The following is a 20413-nucleotide window of genomic DNA, read 5'->3' as shown; positions in this document are numbered from 1 at the left end:
AATCGTAAAAAATAATTTTATTTAATAAAAGAATATAGACAATTTGTTAATACGGCCGACGAGAAAACAAAAACATCTTGTCCAAAGATATAAGTGTTGAAATGGCCCCAACGGACACGGCCAGCTGACTCAGACTCGAACCCTCTTGACCCCCAAACCCAAGGCCACCCTGCCCTCCCAATTTTTCTCAATTTGTCAGTTCATAATTGTCAATTATGTCATCTCCCGCATACACATTGTATACAATAAAGGTCAAAATACACTGTATACACATTATTTTTTTATATGCACATTAAAAATAAATTTAAATTCAAAATAAATCCAGTTGTCAAAGTCCACATGGCAGTGACATTTATTTATTTCTTAAATAAAGTCAACATTAAGCTTATATTATGACTGAAAATCGATACTATATGATTTTCTTTTAATAATTTCGGAAACAATATCTTAACTCCAAACTCCCTGTTCCATTCTTCTTGTTATATAAAGAAAAAGAAGCATAGAGGTGATACAGAGCAAGCAAGCAGCAGCCAATGCAAATGAGACTTTCAAATGCTACCCTTTGGTTGGTTACCTTCATTGTTTTCTCCCTCTTACAGACGCCCACATTAGCCGCCAAAAGGGTAAGCATTTTCGATTCAAGCACCATTTTTTCTTCTTCTTCTTCTTCCATTGATGTGAGATGAGATAAAGATGAAAATTTTCATATGTTTGTTTGATGTAGTCCTATGTGGTATACTTGGGAGGACATTCGCATGGAATCGAATCTTCATCAGTTGATCTGGATGCTGTCACGGATTCTTACTACGATTTTCTTCGAACATTCCTCGGAAGGTGGGATTTTCAGCTGAGTTTGTTGATCAAGTAAAACAAATTTGAAGCCTTCAGTTTTTTTTAACATCTTGAATGATTTGTTTTCAGTCATGAGCATGCTCGAGAAGCTATCTTTTACTCTTATACAAGACACATCAATGGTTTCGCTGCGAATTTAGACGATGAAGTAGCAGCTGAAATTGCAAGTAAGACTCCATTTTTATTGCTGCACTTCATTTCTCCCCAGAAGCTACTGTTTTTTTTAAAACTGTGTGAGAATGTGTTGAACTCAAATGGCAGGGCACCCTAAAGTGGTTTCAGTGTTCTTGAACAAGGGAAGAAAACTGCACACAACTCGATCCTGGGAATTCCTTGGCTTGGAGCAAAACGGTTTCGTTCCATCGAGCTCAATCTGGAACAAAACCAGATATGGTGAAGATACCATTGTCGGAAACCTTGACACTGGTGAGACACTTTTTCTCGTAATAATAATTGCATAAATTAACTAGATCAGGTCGCGGATTCTTCGGCTTCACTTTGAATCTAAGTATTTATTCAATCCAGTTTTTGTCTGTTTTATGAGTTAACTTCTTCCCCATATCACAAAACGCATAAATGAATACAGATTGGATCTAGCATAGTAATAATTTTTAATTTGAAAAGTTGAACATATTAAAATAAAAAAAGGTTTTGTTTTCAATAACGTTGGAATTAAGATAATGATGTAAAAACAACAATTTGGCCTAAAAAATAACAATTTGACTAGCCCCACCCCATGTTCATGCATGACGTTCAGTTTTCTTTTTACTTATTTTGCGAACCATGCGTCTATAATGGAGCTGTTCCATTGATAAGAATTCTTAAAAGAAAATCAAACACCTTGGCTTGGAACCCTGAAATCAGTAGGTGGATAAGGATTGAAAAGTGGTGGTGGTACAAAATAAGAAACCAAAGATGCATAGCCCATATTTGCTTGTATTTTTGTAAAGGTTTTGACTTTCATAGCCTTTAACGCATGCTGAAGAATGGGGGATTTTCTTTTTCATTCTAAGGTGTTTGGCCTGAATCAAAAAGCTTCGGCGATGGTGGGTATGGACCGATTCCTTCAAAGTGGAAGGGAATTTGTCAAAATCACGAAGATGCCGGATTTCACTGCAACAGGTCTGTTTTTTTTATTATTTGCTTTCTCCTACCCCCACCTTTACACCCACGCACATGGCCGTGGGTTTACCTTTTTCCAAGGATGATGTTGTTGATTTTGTCCTTTCACCTTGAAATTTAGTGCGGACTATGCCCAATTGCCCAGGTAACCACTTGCTTTTAAATGCTTTTAATGGGTTTTATCATGAACCCAGTTTTAAGAGGTGGTTGTGGTCTCTTTTGTTAAGCAAAATGCCCTTAACAGAAACACTTAATGAACCCTTAATTGGCCTAATGTGTCCATCGTTTTCAACCAGAAAGAATCTGTCATGTGTGCAGACTGCAGGAGTAATTTTAGGTATATAGGAATCTCCAGTTCCAATTTGGTGGTGGAGATGGACCAAAATCAGAAAATAACTATAAAAAGCATAACCATTTGGAATTTCATGCTGAGGGTACCACTTTCTCTGAGAGTTTGGGAATAAAAAATGTTATATAAATTCTAAACTTCACAGAAATAACTCAATAAGAAAAGGGTTGTCACCTTTCTCTTGGAGGCACGTAAACAGGTTTTAAAATTCCAATGACGTCATTTTCTTTTCAATCTTTTGTATGAACACTTTGGTTCAACACCTATCTAGATATGAGTACGGAATATGATCCTCCGAATGCATTAAAAAAACCTATAAAGCAAGACAGCAAAGAATTGTTTATGTTTCCATAATATATATATATATATATATATAGATATATGTATAATTTGATAACCATTGGATACTTGAGATGTGGGTTCTTGTTGTTCTACAAATCCAAAAAGAAAGACCTTTTGAGACACACAAGAGTTAAGCCAACATATTATAGATCCCTTACTATGGTTAATTTTTCCTCGTTAGAGGCGAAGTGTCACTGGCCAAGACTCAATGCTTGGGCTTGTGTAAGTGAATGGATGGGCACATGGAGCATGACACAAAGCTTCTGGCTGTTTGTATGGCACATGCATGCGTGCACTGCTACACTTGCAACTTGCAAGTGCATAAAATATTGATACAAAAACATCTTCCTCTAATTCTGAATTTCTGATATTCCCTTGCTGTCATTGGTCATATCTGTTTTCCTCTTTTTTTCTTTTGGGTTGAAATGTTACTTTTATCCTGCAACTGTCTTATTATGGTGTCTTTTCGATCCTGGAAAAAGCTATTGTCTCTTATCCTGGAGGTAGTTTAGGTTTGTGTCGGTATCTGAATTAAAATTTATTTGTTTGTAATGAAAGTATGTTTTTCCATGTATTTTTAAACCGTATTAGTGCCTAAATTGCTGGATTTTCTTTTTAAAGGAAGCTAATTGGAGCAAGGTATTTCAACAAAGGCTATGCTGCTACGGTGGCAAACTCAACTCATCTTTCGATACACCGCGCGATAAAGAAGGTCATGGAACGCATACCTTATCGACTGCTGGAGGTAACATGGTACCCGAGGCAAGTGTTTTCGGCTTTGGTAAAGGAACCGCGAAAGGCGGATCGCCTAGAGCCAGAGTAGCAGCATACAAGGTGTGCTGGCCACCGGTTTCCGGAAATGAATGCTTTGATGCAGATATATTGGCAGCTTTTGATGTGGCCATTCATGATGGTGTCGATGTGCTGTCTGTGTCACTCGGAGGAGAAGCCACTGCCTTCTTCAATGACAGTGTCGCGATCGGTTCTTTTCATGCTATTAAGCATGGGATTGTTGTGGTCTGCTCGGCTGGAAATTCAGGACCTGCTTATGGCACTGTCTCCAATATTGCACCATGGCAGATCACGGTCGGAGCCAGCACCATGGATAGGGTGTTTTCTAGTATCGTTGTCCTTGGCAACAATATGCGCTTCAAGGTTACATTCCCCCTACCTTCAAGTCTAGTTACTGAAAATCAAATGGAAATTTGAGGAAGATGATAAATATCGTTGAACATATGTCCCAATGCAGATCAGATATAAATAGAACAATGAGTAGCAACATAAGTATCCAGTGCAATACAAAATTAAACACCAAAACAGAGAGGAATCAAACTACAACTTAAGATTGTTGGTTCGTAAAATGCTTGGAACTTATCAATACTTATTTCATTTCTGAAGGGACAAAGTTTATCAGATAAAGTTTTGCCAGGCAAGTTCTTCCCACTTATTAGTGCAGTAGATGCTAAGTTGGCAAATGCATCGATTGAAAATGCGTAAGGATACAACACTTCTAAATAGTGGTACCTTGGTTTCAGTTATACCCACTGTTCTAACACACTTCAGTCTGTATTATATGTATTTTCCTGTTGATCTCTTCCGTACATGCATACAAACATGCTGATTTGCCTACATTATGCAGAACATTGTGCCAGGCTGGTTCCATTGATCCTAAAAAGGCGACAGGAAAGATCCTGGTTTGTCTTCGAGGGCTGAATGCTAGAGTGGACAAGGGTGAGCAAGCAGCTCTGGCTGGTGCTGTTGGCATGATTCTTGCTAATAACAAGCTCACAGGGAATGAAATTATCGCTGACACTCATCTCCTCCCGGCTTCGCATATCAACTACACCGATGGTCTCGCAGTTTTCGCTTACATACAATCAACAAAGTAAGTGTGAGAATCAATAAACATATGCATTCAGTGAGCTTATATGACAATAGTATCATGAATTCACGAACTACATATGAACAGGCATCCCATGGCTCATATTACGCCCGTAACCACTCAAATTGGCACAAAGCCAGCCCCCTTCATGGCAGCATTTTCATCAAAGGGTCCCAATACCATCACGCCTGAGATCCTCAAGGTACTTGCTACTAGCAGCTACAGTTTTTCATTTTTTCCCCAACTATTTCGTCGTCTTGGATCTGATACACTGTACTTTGCATTCTATATTCAGCCCGATATCACTGCACCAGGAGTGAGTATAATAGCTGCCTATACGGGAGCAGAAGGGCCAACAAATGAAGATTTCGACAAGCGCCGAGTTCAGTTCAACTCTTTATCCGGAACTTCAATGTCATGTCCTCATGTTTCAGGAATTGTTGGCCTTCTTAAATCCCTTTATCCTAAGTGGAGCCCTGCAGCAATCAAATCAGCTATTATGACCAGTGGTAAGAAACCTGTTCCTACAATACTAAACGTTCAGTTTCGGGTTCTTAAAATTTCATTCGGATTATGATTGCAGAATAATCCCTAACCGTTTCTCCCCCAATGTTGCAGCAACCATGTTGGATAACTCACACGAGCCGATTCTAAACGCATCATACATCGAAGCCGGACCATTCAGCTATGGAGCAGGACATGTACAACCAAACCGTGCTATGGATCCGGGACTCATTTACGACTTAACTGCCAAGGATTACCTAAAGTTTCTATGCACATTGGGGTACAACGAAACACTAATATCAGCGTTCTCGCAGAAACCCTACAAGTGCTACGGTTCAATCAGTCTTGCCAACTTCAACTACCCTTCAATCACCATCCCTAAACTCGTTGGATCCATTACAGTGACTAGGACTGTTAAGAATGTAGGATCACCAGGCACTTACAGAGCTCAAGTGCGGAAACCGATGGGGATATCAGTGTTTGTTAAGCCAAGAAAACTGAAGTTCAAAAAGGTTGGTGAAAAGAAGACATTCAAGGTTAGCCTGAAAGTTAAGAAAGCTGATGCAATCAAGGAATATGTATATGGGCAGCTAATATGGTCAGATGGTGTACACCATGTAAGAAGTCCTATAGTAGTGAAGGCATCCTAAATATAAAAGGTTTGTTTAAAAACTAGCTTTAAGTTTAAATCCCTGGATTCAATCCTCTTATGTATTTGCTTTTGGCATGGCCTTCAATGTGTTCTATATTATTCTTCAGGGCCCTTGCTGTAATATTTGACTAAAACAATAATTGTTGGCAAAAAAAAATGAAGTCCAGTTTGATTAATGAAACCCATATTTTATTGAAGTTTATTTTTTTTAATTTAAACACTTAACTTTCAAATTACTCATATTTTAATTATTCTAATTGATATTATTAACATTTACTCTAACTCATATCATCAATATTTTCTATGACGTGACATCTTTTAATTATTATTTTATTAAAATTATTAAAAGAAAATTAAATTAAAAGATTTGTGGTTTAGGGTTTGTGGTATAATTTTTAGCCGGCAAAATCAACGAGATAATGCGTTGAATTTTTTTTTCACGAGATAGTGCACTCGCCAGATTAATTGCTCAGATAGGGTGATCTCTACAGTCCCACGTCTCTGGGGGTAGGTCGCCATGCACGCCCAGCGACCTACCAGGTCGCCATGCACGCCCCAACACGCTGGGCATCCGAGACCATCCGACCGAGGCCATCCGAACGAGCTATGCGAGGGCATCCGAGCGAGCTATGTGAGGGAATCCGAGGGCAACCGAGCGAGGGTAGGTCGCCCGGAGTGCATGGCGACCTACCCTCGCTCGGTTGCTCGGATTCCCTCGCATAGCTCGCTCGGTTGCCCTTGGATGCCCTCGCATAGCTCGTTCGGATGGCCTCGGATGCTCTCGGATGGCCTCGGATGCTCTCGGATGGCCTCGGATGCCCAGCGTGTTGGGACGTGCATGGCGACTTTTGGGGGCTGCATGGATTGCATGGCGACTTACCTAGGTCGCTGGGCGTGCATGGCGACCTGGTAGGTCGCTGGGCGTGCATGGCGACCTATATGGGGACTGTAGAGATCACCCCATCTGAACAATTAATCTGGCGAGAACACTATCTCGTGAAAAAAAAATTTCAACACATTATCTCGTTGATTTTACCATTTTTAACCATTAGAATAACTAAATTGATATGATATTTTATATGAAAGAAAAATAAAAAATTTATTTTTTGTTTAAGTCACGAGACTTTAAATATCCATTAATTTTAATTGTACTTGTCAGTTTTTTTACTCATATGAAATAAATTAATAAAAAATTATTTATTTGTGTTGCCAGTATCGAGGTCACAAAAATGAAAAAAAAATTGATTTTTGTAATTTTAATGAAAAATAAAAAGTAAATTGAATCTAATAATAATAGACTATCATATTAATATTATAGATTATCATATTAATATCACGATCAATTATAGAAATAATCGACTAAAAGATTAAATTGAATTTTTTATAAGTTCAAAACTATATTAAATACAAATAAAATCCGAATGTGTAATTAATTTCTTTTTCAAAAGTACAACAACAATAAATAAAATTTTATCTAATAATAATAATATTTCTTTCCCATCAAGTTGACCCTTTATTTTACAATAATTGTTTCACCTTGAGGTTTCACGTGAAGTGTTGCTGTCGCTTCTTGATAAAATCTTTGGTCTCTTTCATGAACAAAGATGTCTCCGGTAGCTGAGGATAAGCATAGAATGTATGAATGGCATTCGGATACTCTACCAAATACGCTTCTTTCCCACTTTTCTTCAACCCCTCGTAATACCTCTTTTGCCAGACTTTCACCGGATCCAACCCTCCCACGACCACTATCGTCGCCGGATAATCCACGCCGCTAATATCTTCGCCGTTCGGCCCGAAAACATTCGCCGCCGGGTGGTCCCTGTCTGACCCTTCTGGCAAAAACGCCTTCCACAACCAATCGGAACGCTCCCTTGAAATGAACGGAGCTACCTCCATCACGATTTCGGATTCGGTCCTCTCTTCTCCGCCGAAAAATGGTTGTATTGCTATCATCCCAATCAGTCTCAAGTTGCGAAACTTGTGTTCATTAGCTTTGACGACTACGTGATGGGCCAAATTCCCTCCGGCGCTGTCTCCGGCGATGAAGCAGTGTTTCAGGTTTGCATTAAGACCTTCCGACCAGTGGTTCACATCGTCGATGATTTTCAATGCTTTGAGACAGTCTTCGTACTGGGTAGGGCACCGATGCTCCTGCGAAAGCCGGTAGTTGACGGAGATAACAATCGCCTTAAACTCTCCAGCAAGTCGTCGGCAGAAATCGTCGTAAGGCTTGGAATTGGGAGCCATGAATGCAAAACCCCCACCGTGGAAAAAGACAATGACTGGAAAAAGACAATGACTGGAAAAGTAGAATCGGTGCCGGTTCTGGTGGGTTTGTAGAGACGAAACCAAAGGTCGCAGGAACTGTCGACGACGATATCGGATGATTTAACGCCGTCGACGGGGTTTTGGGAAGCAGGGGATTTGGGGTCGAATAGGCTCATAAGATTTCGATTGACAGTGAAATTGGAGCGGCGACACATATTGACGCCAAATGACATTACGGAAACGAAAAGCCGAACATTCCATGGAAGCTTTGGCGAGACTTTAGATTTTTTAGACATGATGTTTCAGTAGTGTTTAGCCTCTGAATGCACTAAAGCTCCCCGCTTTCCAGATTTCCGGGATATATAGGTATGACGTGTGGGTAATATTTTAACACGTGGATTACTGCTTGTTAACTGTCAGCTGTATGGTGGAAACTTAAATTGAACTAGGGTAAATTACGTGTATCTAAATTATCAGTTATAATAGGTTTTAATATCTAATTTTTTTTAAAGTTTGATTATTAAAACGGATCAAAACTGATAGTTAAGATATTAAACACATTAAATTTTTAACGACGTGATATTAAAATAAAATAAAGATTAAACTTTAGGTATAATTTTAAAAAATTAAAAGTTTAGATATTAAAATAAACTAAAGCTGATAGTTTAAGTACTAAACATGTAATTTACCCATTAAACTACTACTTTTAATTTCGTATACCCTTAGATTATAAAAATAATTGATTTTTCATAAAGTTTTTTCTGATATAATTTTCTCTCAATGTTTTGGTATCATCATCTTCTTTTTATTTGAATTTTATTTAATAACTAGTGGCATTAATTTTAGTGTTGATTATCTACCGTTAGTGATTATTAGTTATCTTATTTCTTTTATATGGCTTAATTAAAAAATAAGTGTCTAAATTATACTATTTTTTCTAAATAGTTGCCCATATTTTTTTTTAAATCATCTAAGTATAATGTTACCGCTTTAAGTGTCTTAATTGTAACAGCGTTAAAGAATATCGTCAAGTGATAAGTGTCACGTTTATTGAATATTGAAATTTTATTTTTTTGAATGAAAATATTATTAAAAAAATAAAATAAAACTTCCCCAACCCGTGTCTCCCCTCTCCCTCCCCTGCTTTCCAATGGCCTAACGACTAACCGAAGGGCCAAATGGCCTGCTATCACAGCCAGCTAAACAACCGATTTCCACGATCGATAAAAAAGATTTAAGGGATTGAGTATTTGAGATTTTAAGGATTAGGGATTGAAGTGTAGGGGTTTGAAAATTTATGGGTTTTAAGATGATAGTAAGGGTTAGACCAGTTAGTGGGTGGTCGACGACATATGGATGGTCGTTCGTCGACGAATAGGTAGTTAGAGATGACCGATGGTTGGAGTAAAGGGGACTAAAATAAGAAATTTGAGTTATTTTTACTTTCAGATTTTAAAATTTTTAAGGTTTTTTTAAATATTAATTTTATGCTTTTTATTTTTTTTAAAATATATAAATGTAACACGAGTCACAACCGATGCACCTAAAGTGATAACGCTTGTAATGTTTGGCACTTAGATGAATCAAAAAAAGTTTTGAGCACCTATTTGGAAAAGTGGTATAGTTTATATACTTATTTTTCTGCTATTGTAACGTTTGTAATGATAGACATCTGGATGAATATATGTCATTGTCAAACATTTTTATGTTCATGCGACACGCGTTTTCTCTACTCATGGGGCACAATTCTCATGGTTTTTTGTGTGCTTTTTGCATACCTTTACGACGCTTTGGTGCTCGTACAAAAATTATTACGATATTTATTTTCTGATTGATTTATTGGTGGTCACATATAGTTAGATCCCTTTTTTGATAAAAGATTGTTTGCCAATATAATTAGAATTGTGTAGCAAAACAGCTTGACAAATTATTTGGTTCGCTTACCACTCACTTATCATTTCGTAAAGCGTCTCATTCAACAGAGACAGAGTTTTTATGAAGGTTATTATGTTCTTTTGATGTTGATTGTTATTCTCAATTGGAGATTTTGTTTTTCTTTATATCTTTAGGTTTAATATTTTATTTTTATATGAGTATTTTTGTGGCTATTGTCTATAATTTTTTCTTTATGTTTGGTTGCGTTGTAATTCTGGTTCATTCCATTATTTTTATTAATAAAATCCAGTTGTCATTTTTTCAAAAAAATTGATTTTCTTTTATATTTAATAATTTTTTTAAAAAAATTATTAGGCTTAATATAAAATAAGTGCCTAAACTATACTCAAATGCCTAAAGATTTTTTTTTTTGTTAAAAGTAGGTGTCTAACATTTTCTCCGTTACACTTTTAGGTGTCTGGATCATAATTATCGTTAAAAAGTTGTTAAGTGATATATATCACATTTATATTTTCTTATTGTTTTAAAACATAAATATTATTTTAGAAAAGATTATTTTTTAAAAAAAAAACCAACCTTGCGTCGTCCCTTTCCCCGTCCCCTGCTTTCTTCTCCCTCCCATCCTTCACCTCTGATTGTGCATGTGCATGTGCATGTGCATCACCGACTGAATTTTATTAGGAGCAAGATGAAAAAACTCAATTGTGGTGGTCATGTAACCATGGACAGTCAAAGCCGTCAAAATTGCCGACAACAACAATGGAAAACCTAAAAATTCGACGACCCTTCGCGGCGTTTTTTAAAAGGACCCGCGTAATTTCACGGTGGATGGAGGATTGGATTTTGATCGTGGTTGCAAGACAATTTTGACGGTGACAACAATGAGGACTACAAACCGGTGGCGGTCGATTGACGGTGAAGGAAATAAATTTTGGTTTTTTAAAATATAATATTAAGTGTTTTTTAATATTTTTAAAATTTTATGTGTATATACGTGTCAAATAACGTCCAAATTTAACGATGGTTATGGTCCAGACACTTAAAAATATAACGTTAATACATATTTTTAACAAAAAAATCTTTAGACGCCAAAAGTCAATTTTTTGTATAGTTTAAGTACTAATTTTTATATTAAACTAAATTAATATAATTCTTTAATCATACGAATCAATGGTACACACATCTAATTATATTTGAGACAATTTGAATGACTCTTCGTAAGTCATAATACATTGTACAATAAGTTAGCTTATAAAACCCACTAATATTAATTAGTGCTTACGAGGTTAAGAGTTTATATTTTTACGGTCTTATGTTCAAGGAATATTAAAAAAAATTGCGAAAGAGATCTTATAACCAAAAGGTTGGCGTATCCAAGTTGAATATTATTCGTACAATATTGTCAAATGTTTAAATGATAAATCTAATTAAGTGTAGGGATATTTTTTAATTTCTATTCTTTTAATAGATAAAGAATTGCAATGTTTGAGGGAAGAACACAAATGGGGAAGAAAGGGATCATTACTCTCTTTTAATTCCTTTTATTTTGATCATACCTTTACATAACCAAAGTACAGAATTTGGGTAATCGGGGTTTGTACAACTACGGTCAGAAACAATGTCGTACGCTTACCTTTTCAAGTACATTATCATCGGAGATACTGGTACGAGATCTTCCATGGTTTCCTAACTTGATAGATTTTGTTTTTATGTAAATAGAATATCTGGGTTGTTTCTCGTATGTTTTCTGATTGTTTCTTAAAAGTTCAATTTTATGCGAAATTTGAAAAGTTTGGTTTGTTAGGTTACGTCATCTGAATTTTCTGGGAAAATTTTATTGGCAGTTGTCGACTTCATTGCTAGTGAGCTTGTGCTTTCCAATTACAGAGCTAAAGGGTGCATTGTCACCATTTGTATAATCTGATTAAGCCATTAGTTCCTTTATCAATCATGACAATGTGTTAGTATTTCAAATGTTGAATGAAGAGTGAAATTGCATTTGCATCCCTCAGAATGTGTATGCAATGGCTGCTACGTGCTTCTAACATGAGTAAGCCCTTTTTTTGTTTCTGCAGCAGTTGGGAAATCATGTCTTCTTTTGCAATTCACCGACAAACGGTTTCAGCCTGTTCATGATTTAACCATCGGTGTCGAATTCGGAGCCAGAATGATCGCCATTGACAACAAGTCAATAAAGCTTCAAATCTGGGACACGGTTTGTCTTACCCCCTTTTTTCTTAGCTTCTGAATGTTTTAGTTTGAAGTAACATCCCATATAATGTGTCAGTGTGTGTTCTTGAGATCTTACTTCTCAACTTAGGTTGTTATATTGGACGGTCTTTCTCTAACAAAGTATCCAAATGGTATATCATACGTTCGGAATTTTGTATTTCCGGCTGGCCAGAGCATGATACAATTGTTTGTAGGAGTGGTTATTGCTGTCATAGAAGAAGATAGGTGTTATAATGCTCTTTAAGTAGGGTAATTTAAGATTAGTGCACCAGAACTTTCTATTCTGTAGCAAACTCCCATCGATGATTCCGAAGTTTTCGTGACATTTCTCTAATTGTTGATTGCTATATGCCTATATCCATCATAATTGATTCTCACTTAATCCATGCTTCAGCCATTTAAAATATGAAACATGTTTCTTTTCTATTGTGGATGATGAATTTTCTTTGTTTCATCAGGCAGGCCAAGAGTCATTCAGATCGATTACGAGATCTTACTATCGAGGGGCTGCTGGTGCACTTCTAGTCTACGATATTACTAGGTATATATTGTTCACCAAAACAGTTTCACATGTTCTGTTGGCTGCAATAATAGCATTCATTGCGAGCATAAATGAATAATGATCAGGAGGGAGACTTTCAATCACTTGGCTAGCTGGTTGGAGGATGCAAGGCAGCATGCAAATGCTAACATGAGCGTTATGCTTATCGGCAACAAGTGCGATTTGGATCACAGAAGGGCCGTGAGCACGGAGGAAGGCGAGCAGTTTGCCAGAGAACATGGGCTGGTATTCATGGAGGCTTCCGCGAAAACGGCTCAAAATGTTGAAGAGGTGATTATAAAATACTTTTGTCAAGCTTAGGAATGCTTGGAAATACTTTATAGACAACGAGTATAAATAAGGTTATTTTATTCCTCGCGTTTGGTCGTCCCGTTCGATATTCATAATCCGAAATTACTGCAGGCATTCATAAGCACGACTGCCAATATCTACAAGAAGATTCAGGACGGAGTCATTGACATAGCTAACGAGGTTAGTTCTGTAATGCTTACCCTGCAGTTTGTTGGAAATTGGTTTGCATTTCTTGTGATAACTGGTAAGATGTCGATAAGTTAAGTATAACGAAATCGGATTGGCCACTTTCTTTTCCGGTTTTTCGAGTGACAAATTGTTGGATGCTGGAGAAGTTTAGCTGTTTTGAAGGCGGCATTATGGGAATTGTTGAATACAAATTGAACCATTGTTAATCTTCAGTTCTGCTTTGGTGCAGTCTTATGGTATAAAACTTGGACATCAAACTGGCGGTGGTTCGTCGGGTGGTAGAGATGATTTAGCTTCTCCGGCAGGCGGTTGCTGCAGCTGATTTTTTTTCTCATCGAGTTTTGAGACAACTTTTATGTGCTTTGATTTCGGATTTCTATGTTCTTTTAGTTTTGCTGTTGGAATCTGATCATATTGGTTTCGTAGTGATCTCTCGTAGTCCGAATAAATTCACTATGATCTTTTTATATAGAGATAAAGTAACTTTTTAGTCCCTAAATTTGACTTTTTTATTTTAGTCCCTAAACTTTGTTTTGATTCATATCAGACCATAAACCACACAATCCGTAAAGTAATGAGTCCTGGTGTGGTTGAAGACGAAATCGTTTCGATGTTTCCATACATGCCATATCACGAAGGAGAATAGAAAGTTTCAAGAAAACATACCATCAAACTCAACAATTGATGAGATGCAATGTTGGTCCACAACCATTCTTCTAATGATAGGGAGAAGATGCACGTTATTTGATTCGAATAAATTATTAATTTTTTAATTTTAAATTATTCAAATTTGATTTTTTAGTTCGAAATTTAAGTTTGAGTTTGAAAATTTTAAATAACAAAAAAATTGAAAAACCAAAATACGTAGTTTTGATCTATAGTTAAATAATTTGATTGTTTTACTATTTGATCCCTCATTTATTTGTTTCTTCTATTCCTCATTCGTTTTAACTCTACTTTTGATCAAATTTGATTCCTGTGCTACTCAATTATTTAAGAATACACGTGTAACTTTAATTCTTCTTTTACATCAAATTACTTCTTTTTATAATTTAATATCTAAATTTTATGTTTTATTTAATTCAGTCCTTCACTTACAGTTCTTAACAAATTCTTTCTTCCAGTCAATTTCTTGATTTATTTATACTATCATTAATATTTTTTTGATTTTTTTAAAAAACAAAACTAAATATATGGGAAAATTGCCAAAATAATATATTTTAAAAAACTCTTAAAGATAATACACCCAAAAATTATTTCGTTAAATGGGATGATTGCTATAATAATTGTCTAAGATGCATGAAGAGTAGTGTGTCTCCAATTGAATTGAGGTGTGTCGCATGAAACGTAATGCGTCTTCACTCTCACGGGTGTATCACACCGACTGCAGTGCATTTTCGCTCCCACGAGTGTGTCACACCGACTATAGTGCATCTTAAGTTGTGCTCCTCTCACACGTGAACACGTGAAGTTGTAGCATGCATGGCATCAATAATGATACCGTTATTGGTCACCAATAATAATGTTTGATTGGTGGGTGGGTGAAAATCTTTTAATTTATGAGTGTTATAGGAGCGTGGATAACCGAGAAAATAAGAAGAAAATATTGAGCAATTGACAGAGGGAGCAGTTGTGCTCATTTATCAATCTTCTGTTCTTTCCTTCTCAAATATGTCCTCTATCAATTGCTCCCTCTTCTTTTCTTATTTTTCCAATTATCCATCCTCATATAACATTTTATATATATTACAAAATTTCCCATACACCCACCAATCAAACATTATTAATGTATTATTTGTGATCGATAATGGTACTATTATTACTTCCATGCATGTTGTAGCTTCACGGATGAAAGAAGCATGACTGACTGAAGATGAATTGTAGTCGGTGCGACACACTCATGGGAGTGAAGACGCACTGTAGTCAGTGTCATGGGAGTGAAGACGTACTGTAGTCAGTGCGATATACCCTTGAAACTTGAAAGTAAAGAAACATTACGTTTTGTGACACACCTCAGTTGAATTGCAGATGCATTGTACTTCTTATGTCTTCAATAATTATTGTAAAAATCACCTTATTTCAAAAAATAATTTTTGGAATATATTATCTTAAGAATATTTTTTAAAATATATTATTTGAATAATTTTACCAAATATATAAGTATATTTAGATGATATCTGATTTATTTAATAATATTATAAGTATTACTTATACATACAAAATGAATATATATATATATATATATATATATTTAAAATTCATTTAAATTTAGAATCATTCAATTTTTTCAATTGAATCAATATGATCAATACTTACTCTTGAGTCTAGTGCTATTAGTTATAAAACAATAAAAATGCTTTAATAAATTAAAATAGTTTGTAATCACAAGAAGTTATAATTAAAAGTTAATAATCATGTTTTAGGCAATTTATGTTGAATAAGAATTATATTAAATAAGAGAAAATAACCTCAGTGACCAAAAATGCCTTATAATATACGGTTTTAACCAACTTTTTTTGGATTTGCCAAAATGACCAACTAAATCGCAATGCGATCGATAATTCGCAACGCGATCTCCGGTATCGCAAATCAGTTTCCAGATTCGCAACGCGAACTTGAACTATCTTCTCGTTGTGATTTTCCAAATTCGTTGCGATAGTCGAAGGTCGCGTTGTGATTTATTCCAAATTCGTTGCGATAGTCCAAAATCGCAACGACTGGTGGTATTGCATTTGTTTCTTAAGAATTTTCTCTAAAAATATAGTATTCGCACGGACGTGTCGAAGATACGTATTACCACGACCACGACCACGACCCGACCACAACCCCGACCACGACCACGACCACGACCCGACCCCGACCCCGACCCGAGACGAGACGGCGGCGACGCGCGAGAGTCCCCCTTGTTCTCTATCACTCAACAAGAAAGTGGGAAAGCCAAGCCTTAAATACCATTCCCAATAGTGTTTCCAATACTATGTGGGATTGAGCATTACCAACACTTGTTTCCAATACAATGTGATTATTCAGGAAACAATTAACAATCATGCACCTTAAAACAACTGAATCAGCAAACAATTGCATTAGTATTATACGATTAAATATGTCATAATTAAAAGTCAATCTACAATCAATCGTGATTATTGCAATTTTAAGCAAAATATTCAAAAATAATATCACTATTTAAGGCTCAATCCCACATAGTATTGGGAACAAGTGTTGGTAATGCTCAATCACACATAGTATTGGAAACACTATTGGGAATGGTATTTAAGGTTTGGCTTTCCCATTTTCCTGTTGAGTGATAGAGAACAAGGGAGACTCTCGCGCGCCGCCGCCGCCACCGTCTCGTCTCGGGTCGTGGTCGTGGTCGTGGTCGTGGTCGTGGTAATGGTAATGGTAATGGTAATGGTAATACGTGTCTTCGACACGTCCGCGTGAATACTATATTTTTAGAGAAAATTCTTAAGAAACAAATGCAATACCACCAGTCGTTGCGATTTTGGACTATCGCAACGAATTTGGAATAAATCGCAACGCGAACTTGGACTATCGTAATGAATTTGGAATAAATCGCAACGCGAACTTCGACTATCGCAACGAATTTGAAAAATCGCAACGCGAACTTGGACTATCGCAATGCGAATATGTAAATTGCAATGCGATAGTCGAAGTTCGCGTTGCGAATTTGGAAACTGATTTGTGATACTGGAGATCGCGTTGCGAATTATCGATTGCATTGCGATTTAGTTGGTATTTTGGCAAATCCAAAAAATATTGATTAAAATCGTATATTATAAGATATTTTTGGTCACGAGATTATTTTCTCATTAAATAATTATAATTTTCTTTATTTGTAAAATGACAACCACCGATTATACAGATTTTTTGGTCGAAAAATACAAAATTTAATAGAAATAAAATTCCAGAAATGGAAACAGATATTCACTCCCTGACTTCCCACTCGTAATCTTACCAGTACGACTGAACAAGGTCGTTCCATTCCCTGACTTTCCATCAATTTCAGATCTTCCTTCTTGAAGGGTATTTGTTCGCATTCAATTTCAGATCCTTCTCTAAGCTAAGTAATTCCGAGCATGGCTTCAATAGTTAATTTGAAATTCCCTTCCTCTTCCTCTTCCAATGCTTGTTCCATTTCATCTTCGAGCTGTATATCTCCAGCTCCTCGTAGCTTATCATTCTCGGCTTCCGCTCTTTCTGGTGACAAGCTCGTTTCCAAAACGGTTATCTCTTCCCGTCAATTCAAACGGACACCATTGATCGTTTCACCGAAAGCCGTTTCCGATTCCCAGAACTCGCAGACATGTCTCGACCCTGACGCTAGTCGAGTAAGCTTCTGTTTATCATTCTATCACTCTCTCATACCTTTTGTCTGATTTTCTCTCATATCTTTTCGCTGTTACTCTACACGTTGTGCTTCGATAGCTCCGGTAACTGGAAACGTGCTCAAAGGGCCTTAGCTATTTGTTATACATTTTGATGAAAGGTTTGGTAAATTTGACATGTATATATTTTTGGCAGAGTGTTTTGGGCATTATTTTGGGAGGCGGAGCAGGGACAAGACTTTACCCACTAACGAAGAAGAGAGCTAAGCCGGCTGTTCCATTAGGAGCCAATTATAGGCTAATTGATATTCCTGTTAGCAACTGCTTGAACAGTAATATATCCAAAATATATGTTCTCACCCAGTTCAATTCTGCTTCTCTCAATCGCCACCTCTCCCGCGCATATGCTAGTAACATGGGTGGGTACAAGAATGAAGGGTTCGTTGAGGTTCTTGCTGCTCAGCAGAGTCCTGAGAACCCAAATTGGTTCCAGGTTAGTTGTTCCTTGTTCTTGGGTTTTGATTTCCCAAAGTTTGAGTTTGAACGTACAGGGTACTGCGGATGCGGTGAGGCAGTATCTGTGGTTGTTTGAGGAGCATGATGTTTTGGAATTATTGGTTCTTGCTGGGGACCATTTGTATAGAATGGATTATGAAAAGTTTATTCAAGGGCATAGAGAGACAGATGCTGATATCACTGTAGCTGCATTGCCCATGGATGAAAAACGAGCTACTGCATTTGGTCTGATGAAGATTGATGAAGAAGGGCGGATAATTGAATTTGCTGAGAAACCGAAAGGGGACCAACTTAAAGCTATGAAGGTAGACTACAATCTTCATTTGGATGAGATTTTCACATAATGTATTTCAATCATGAGTTATAAGCTGTTACTGTTTTCCTTGTTCTGACTTTGATGATCCTGTTTTAGGTTGATACAACAATTTTAGGTCTTGATGATGAAAGAGCAAAAGAATTGCCGTTCATTGCTAGTATGGGCATATATGTTGTTAGTAAAAATGCAATGTTGAGTCTTCTTCGTGAAAAATTTCCGGGTGCTAATGACTTTGGAAGTGAAGTCATTCCAGGTGCTACTTCCATTGGGATGAGGGTAAGTATTCTTTAAATACATCCCACCATATGTATGCCGTTGCCTTTATTAAACTAACTAATCTTATAGGAGAGCTTATACGAAAACTAAAAGAGCTTGTTTGTTTGCTTTTCAATTTATAGCAACCATTCTTGTTTTATTTGTTGGCAGAAAGCAGTCACCTTATTTAAACTTGATATGTGTGGTTTCCTATCTGGCATTTCCTTACTTATCAACATCTGCAGAACTAGCATGCATGATAAGTAGTTGAACAATCTGGAGATATCTCACCTCTTGTTTATGGCAATGAACAGTTATAGACAATAAGATTATCTCCAGCATATACATTCATGTTACGAGCAGCTTGACGGAAACTGGAGCACCACTTGCACCATACCAGAGGTTTTTAACGTATGCTAGATTGAAGCTCAGTGTTACAGTTTTATGCATGATTGAGTTTATTTATGTTGCCACCCTGATTTTTTCCTACATCACAGAGAAATACTTATTCTTGAGGTCTAATCGGTTTTAAACCGACATAGGTGCAAGCTTACTTGTATGATGGCTACTGGGAGGACATTGGTACCATTGAGGCATTTTATAATGCAAACCTGGGAATTACCAAAAAGCCAGTTCCAGATTTCAGGTTGTTTTAGTTCATCAATGCATTATTATTTTGACTAGATTGATGATAAAATTATTTACCTTTATGGTTTTGATCTTTCTTCCTAGCTTTTATGACCGTTCGTCTCCAATCTACACCCAGCCTCGATATTTGCCGCCATCCAAGATGCTTGATGCCGATGTTACAGATAGCGTTATTGGTGAAGGTTGTGTTATCAAGGTGTGTTCCTAGGGGCTAGGTCAATACCCTGCCTAGCTTTTCTGGTTGTTGACTTGGTGATGATTCTAATGTTCACGGGATAAATGGAAGTTAGATAATTTATGAGAGTTGAACATCTTGGTGTTTTGGTTTATTGCAGAATTGTAAAATCTATCATTCTGTTGTTGGTCTTCGATCTTGCATTTCCGAGGGCGCAATCATAGAAGATACCTTACTGATGGGAGCAGATTATTATGAGGTAGTAAAGCCTGAAAGTGCTTTATTTTCTACTGTTTTTGTGACTTTATACCATTGAATCCATGATAATCTGTTCTCATTTTCGTCATCCAGACTGATGCTGACAGGGAGTTACTTGCTGCGAAGGGCAGTTTTCCAATTGGTATTGGAAAGAATTCACACATCAAGAGAGCCATTATTGACAAGAATGCTCGAATTGGTGCCAATGTGAAGGTATTTTTTATTTTATTTTAGATGAATTTACTATGGTTTATTTATGGTCTCAGCATAGTAATTAAACTGTTGGAAAGAGATACGAGTTTCACTGATTACTCGTTAAATTCTCACCTTGGTATTGCTTCTCTGTTTGGAACTTTAGCCGGAATAAAAAAACTCTCTACTATGCTCTGTCCCTTGATTTGGCATTGCTTTTTACCTTTCTGATGAAATTGTTTGTCAGTAAAAAGTTCTTAATTGAATGAGTTTTATTGCTAAAACAACTTCAAGAACATTAAATCCCATGTAGTTGATCCATGTTGATTGGATTTTCATGCTTAAACAGTTGACAATTAATGTCGCTCTTTTTCAGATCATTAACAGTGACAATGTACAAGAAGCAGCAAGGGAAACTGACGGATATTTCATTAAGAGTGGGATCGTGACAGTAATCAAGGATGCCTTGATTCCCAGTGGAACTGTAATCTGAGGAAGTTTGCTGCTAAGTACTGGTAGCGTTCCATTGATTATTCTCGAGAATGTAATGCAAAGGCATGTTA

General features: G+C 36.6%; 2 protein-coding genes and 2 pseudogenes across 2 annotated transcripts; 3 read left to right on the top strand and 1 right to left on the bottom strand.

Annotated features, from left to right (window-relative positions):
• Positions 1–539: 539 nt before the first annotated feature.
• Positions 540–5880, top strand: LOC120152338 (annotated as a pseudogene).
• A 1353-nt stretch (positions 5881–7233) lies between these two features.
• Positions 7234–8293, bottom strand: LOC120152235 (annotated as a pseudogene).
• Positions 8294–11379: 3086 nt separating this feature from the next.
• Positions 11380–13517, top strand: LOC120152243 (ras-related protein RABB1c-like). The gene is made up of 6 exons (XM_039164505.1): positions 11380–11534; positions 11946–12085; positions 12561–12643; positions 12730–12934; positions 13067–13135; positions 13374–13517. The coding sequence occupies exons 1-6, from the start codon at positions 11489–11491 to the stop codon at positions 13464–13466; spliced, it is 636 nt and encodes a 211-aa protein (XP_039020436.1). The 5' UTR covers positions 11380–11488; the 3' UTR covers positions 13467–13517.
• A 3709-nt stretch (positions 13518–17226) lies between these two features.
• On the top strand, positions 17227–20364 carry LOC120152245 (glucose-1-phosphate adenylyltransferase small subunit, chloroplastic-like). The gene is made up of 9 exons (XM_039164507.1): positions 17227–17493; positions 17687–17983; positions 18042–18311; positions 18419–18598; positions 19120–19223; positions 19310–19421; positions 19561–19659; positions 19752–19871; positions 20227–20364. Exons 1-9 carry the CDS (start codon positions 17242–17244, stop codon positions 20341–20343), a joined length of 1551 nt encoding a protein of 516 aa, XP_039020438.1. The 5' UTR covers positions 17227–17241; the 3' UTR covers positions 20344–20364.
• The last annotated feature ends 49 nt before the right edge of the window (positions 20365–20413 follow it).

The sequence above is a fragment of the Hibiscus syriacus genome, unplaced genomic scaffold (assembly GCF_006381635.1).
Source record: "Hibiscus syriacus cultivar Baekdansim isolate YM2019G1 unplaced genomic scaffold, ASM638163v2 tig00111088_pilon, whole genome shotgun sequence".
NCBI classification, from domain to species: domain Eukaryota; kingdom Viridiplantae; phylum Streptophyta; class Magnoliopsida; order Malvales; family Malvaceae; genus Hibiscus; species Hibiscus syriacus.
Note: the sequence above shows the minus strand (reverse complement) of the source record. Positions and strands in the feature narration are given on the sequence as shown.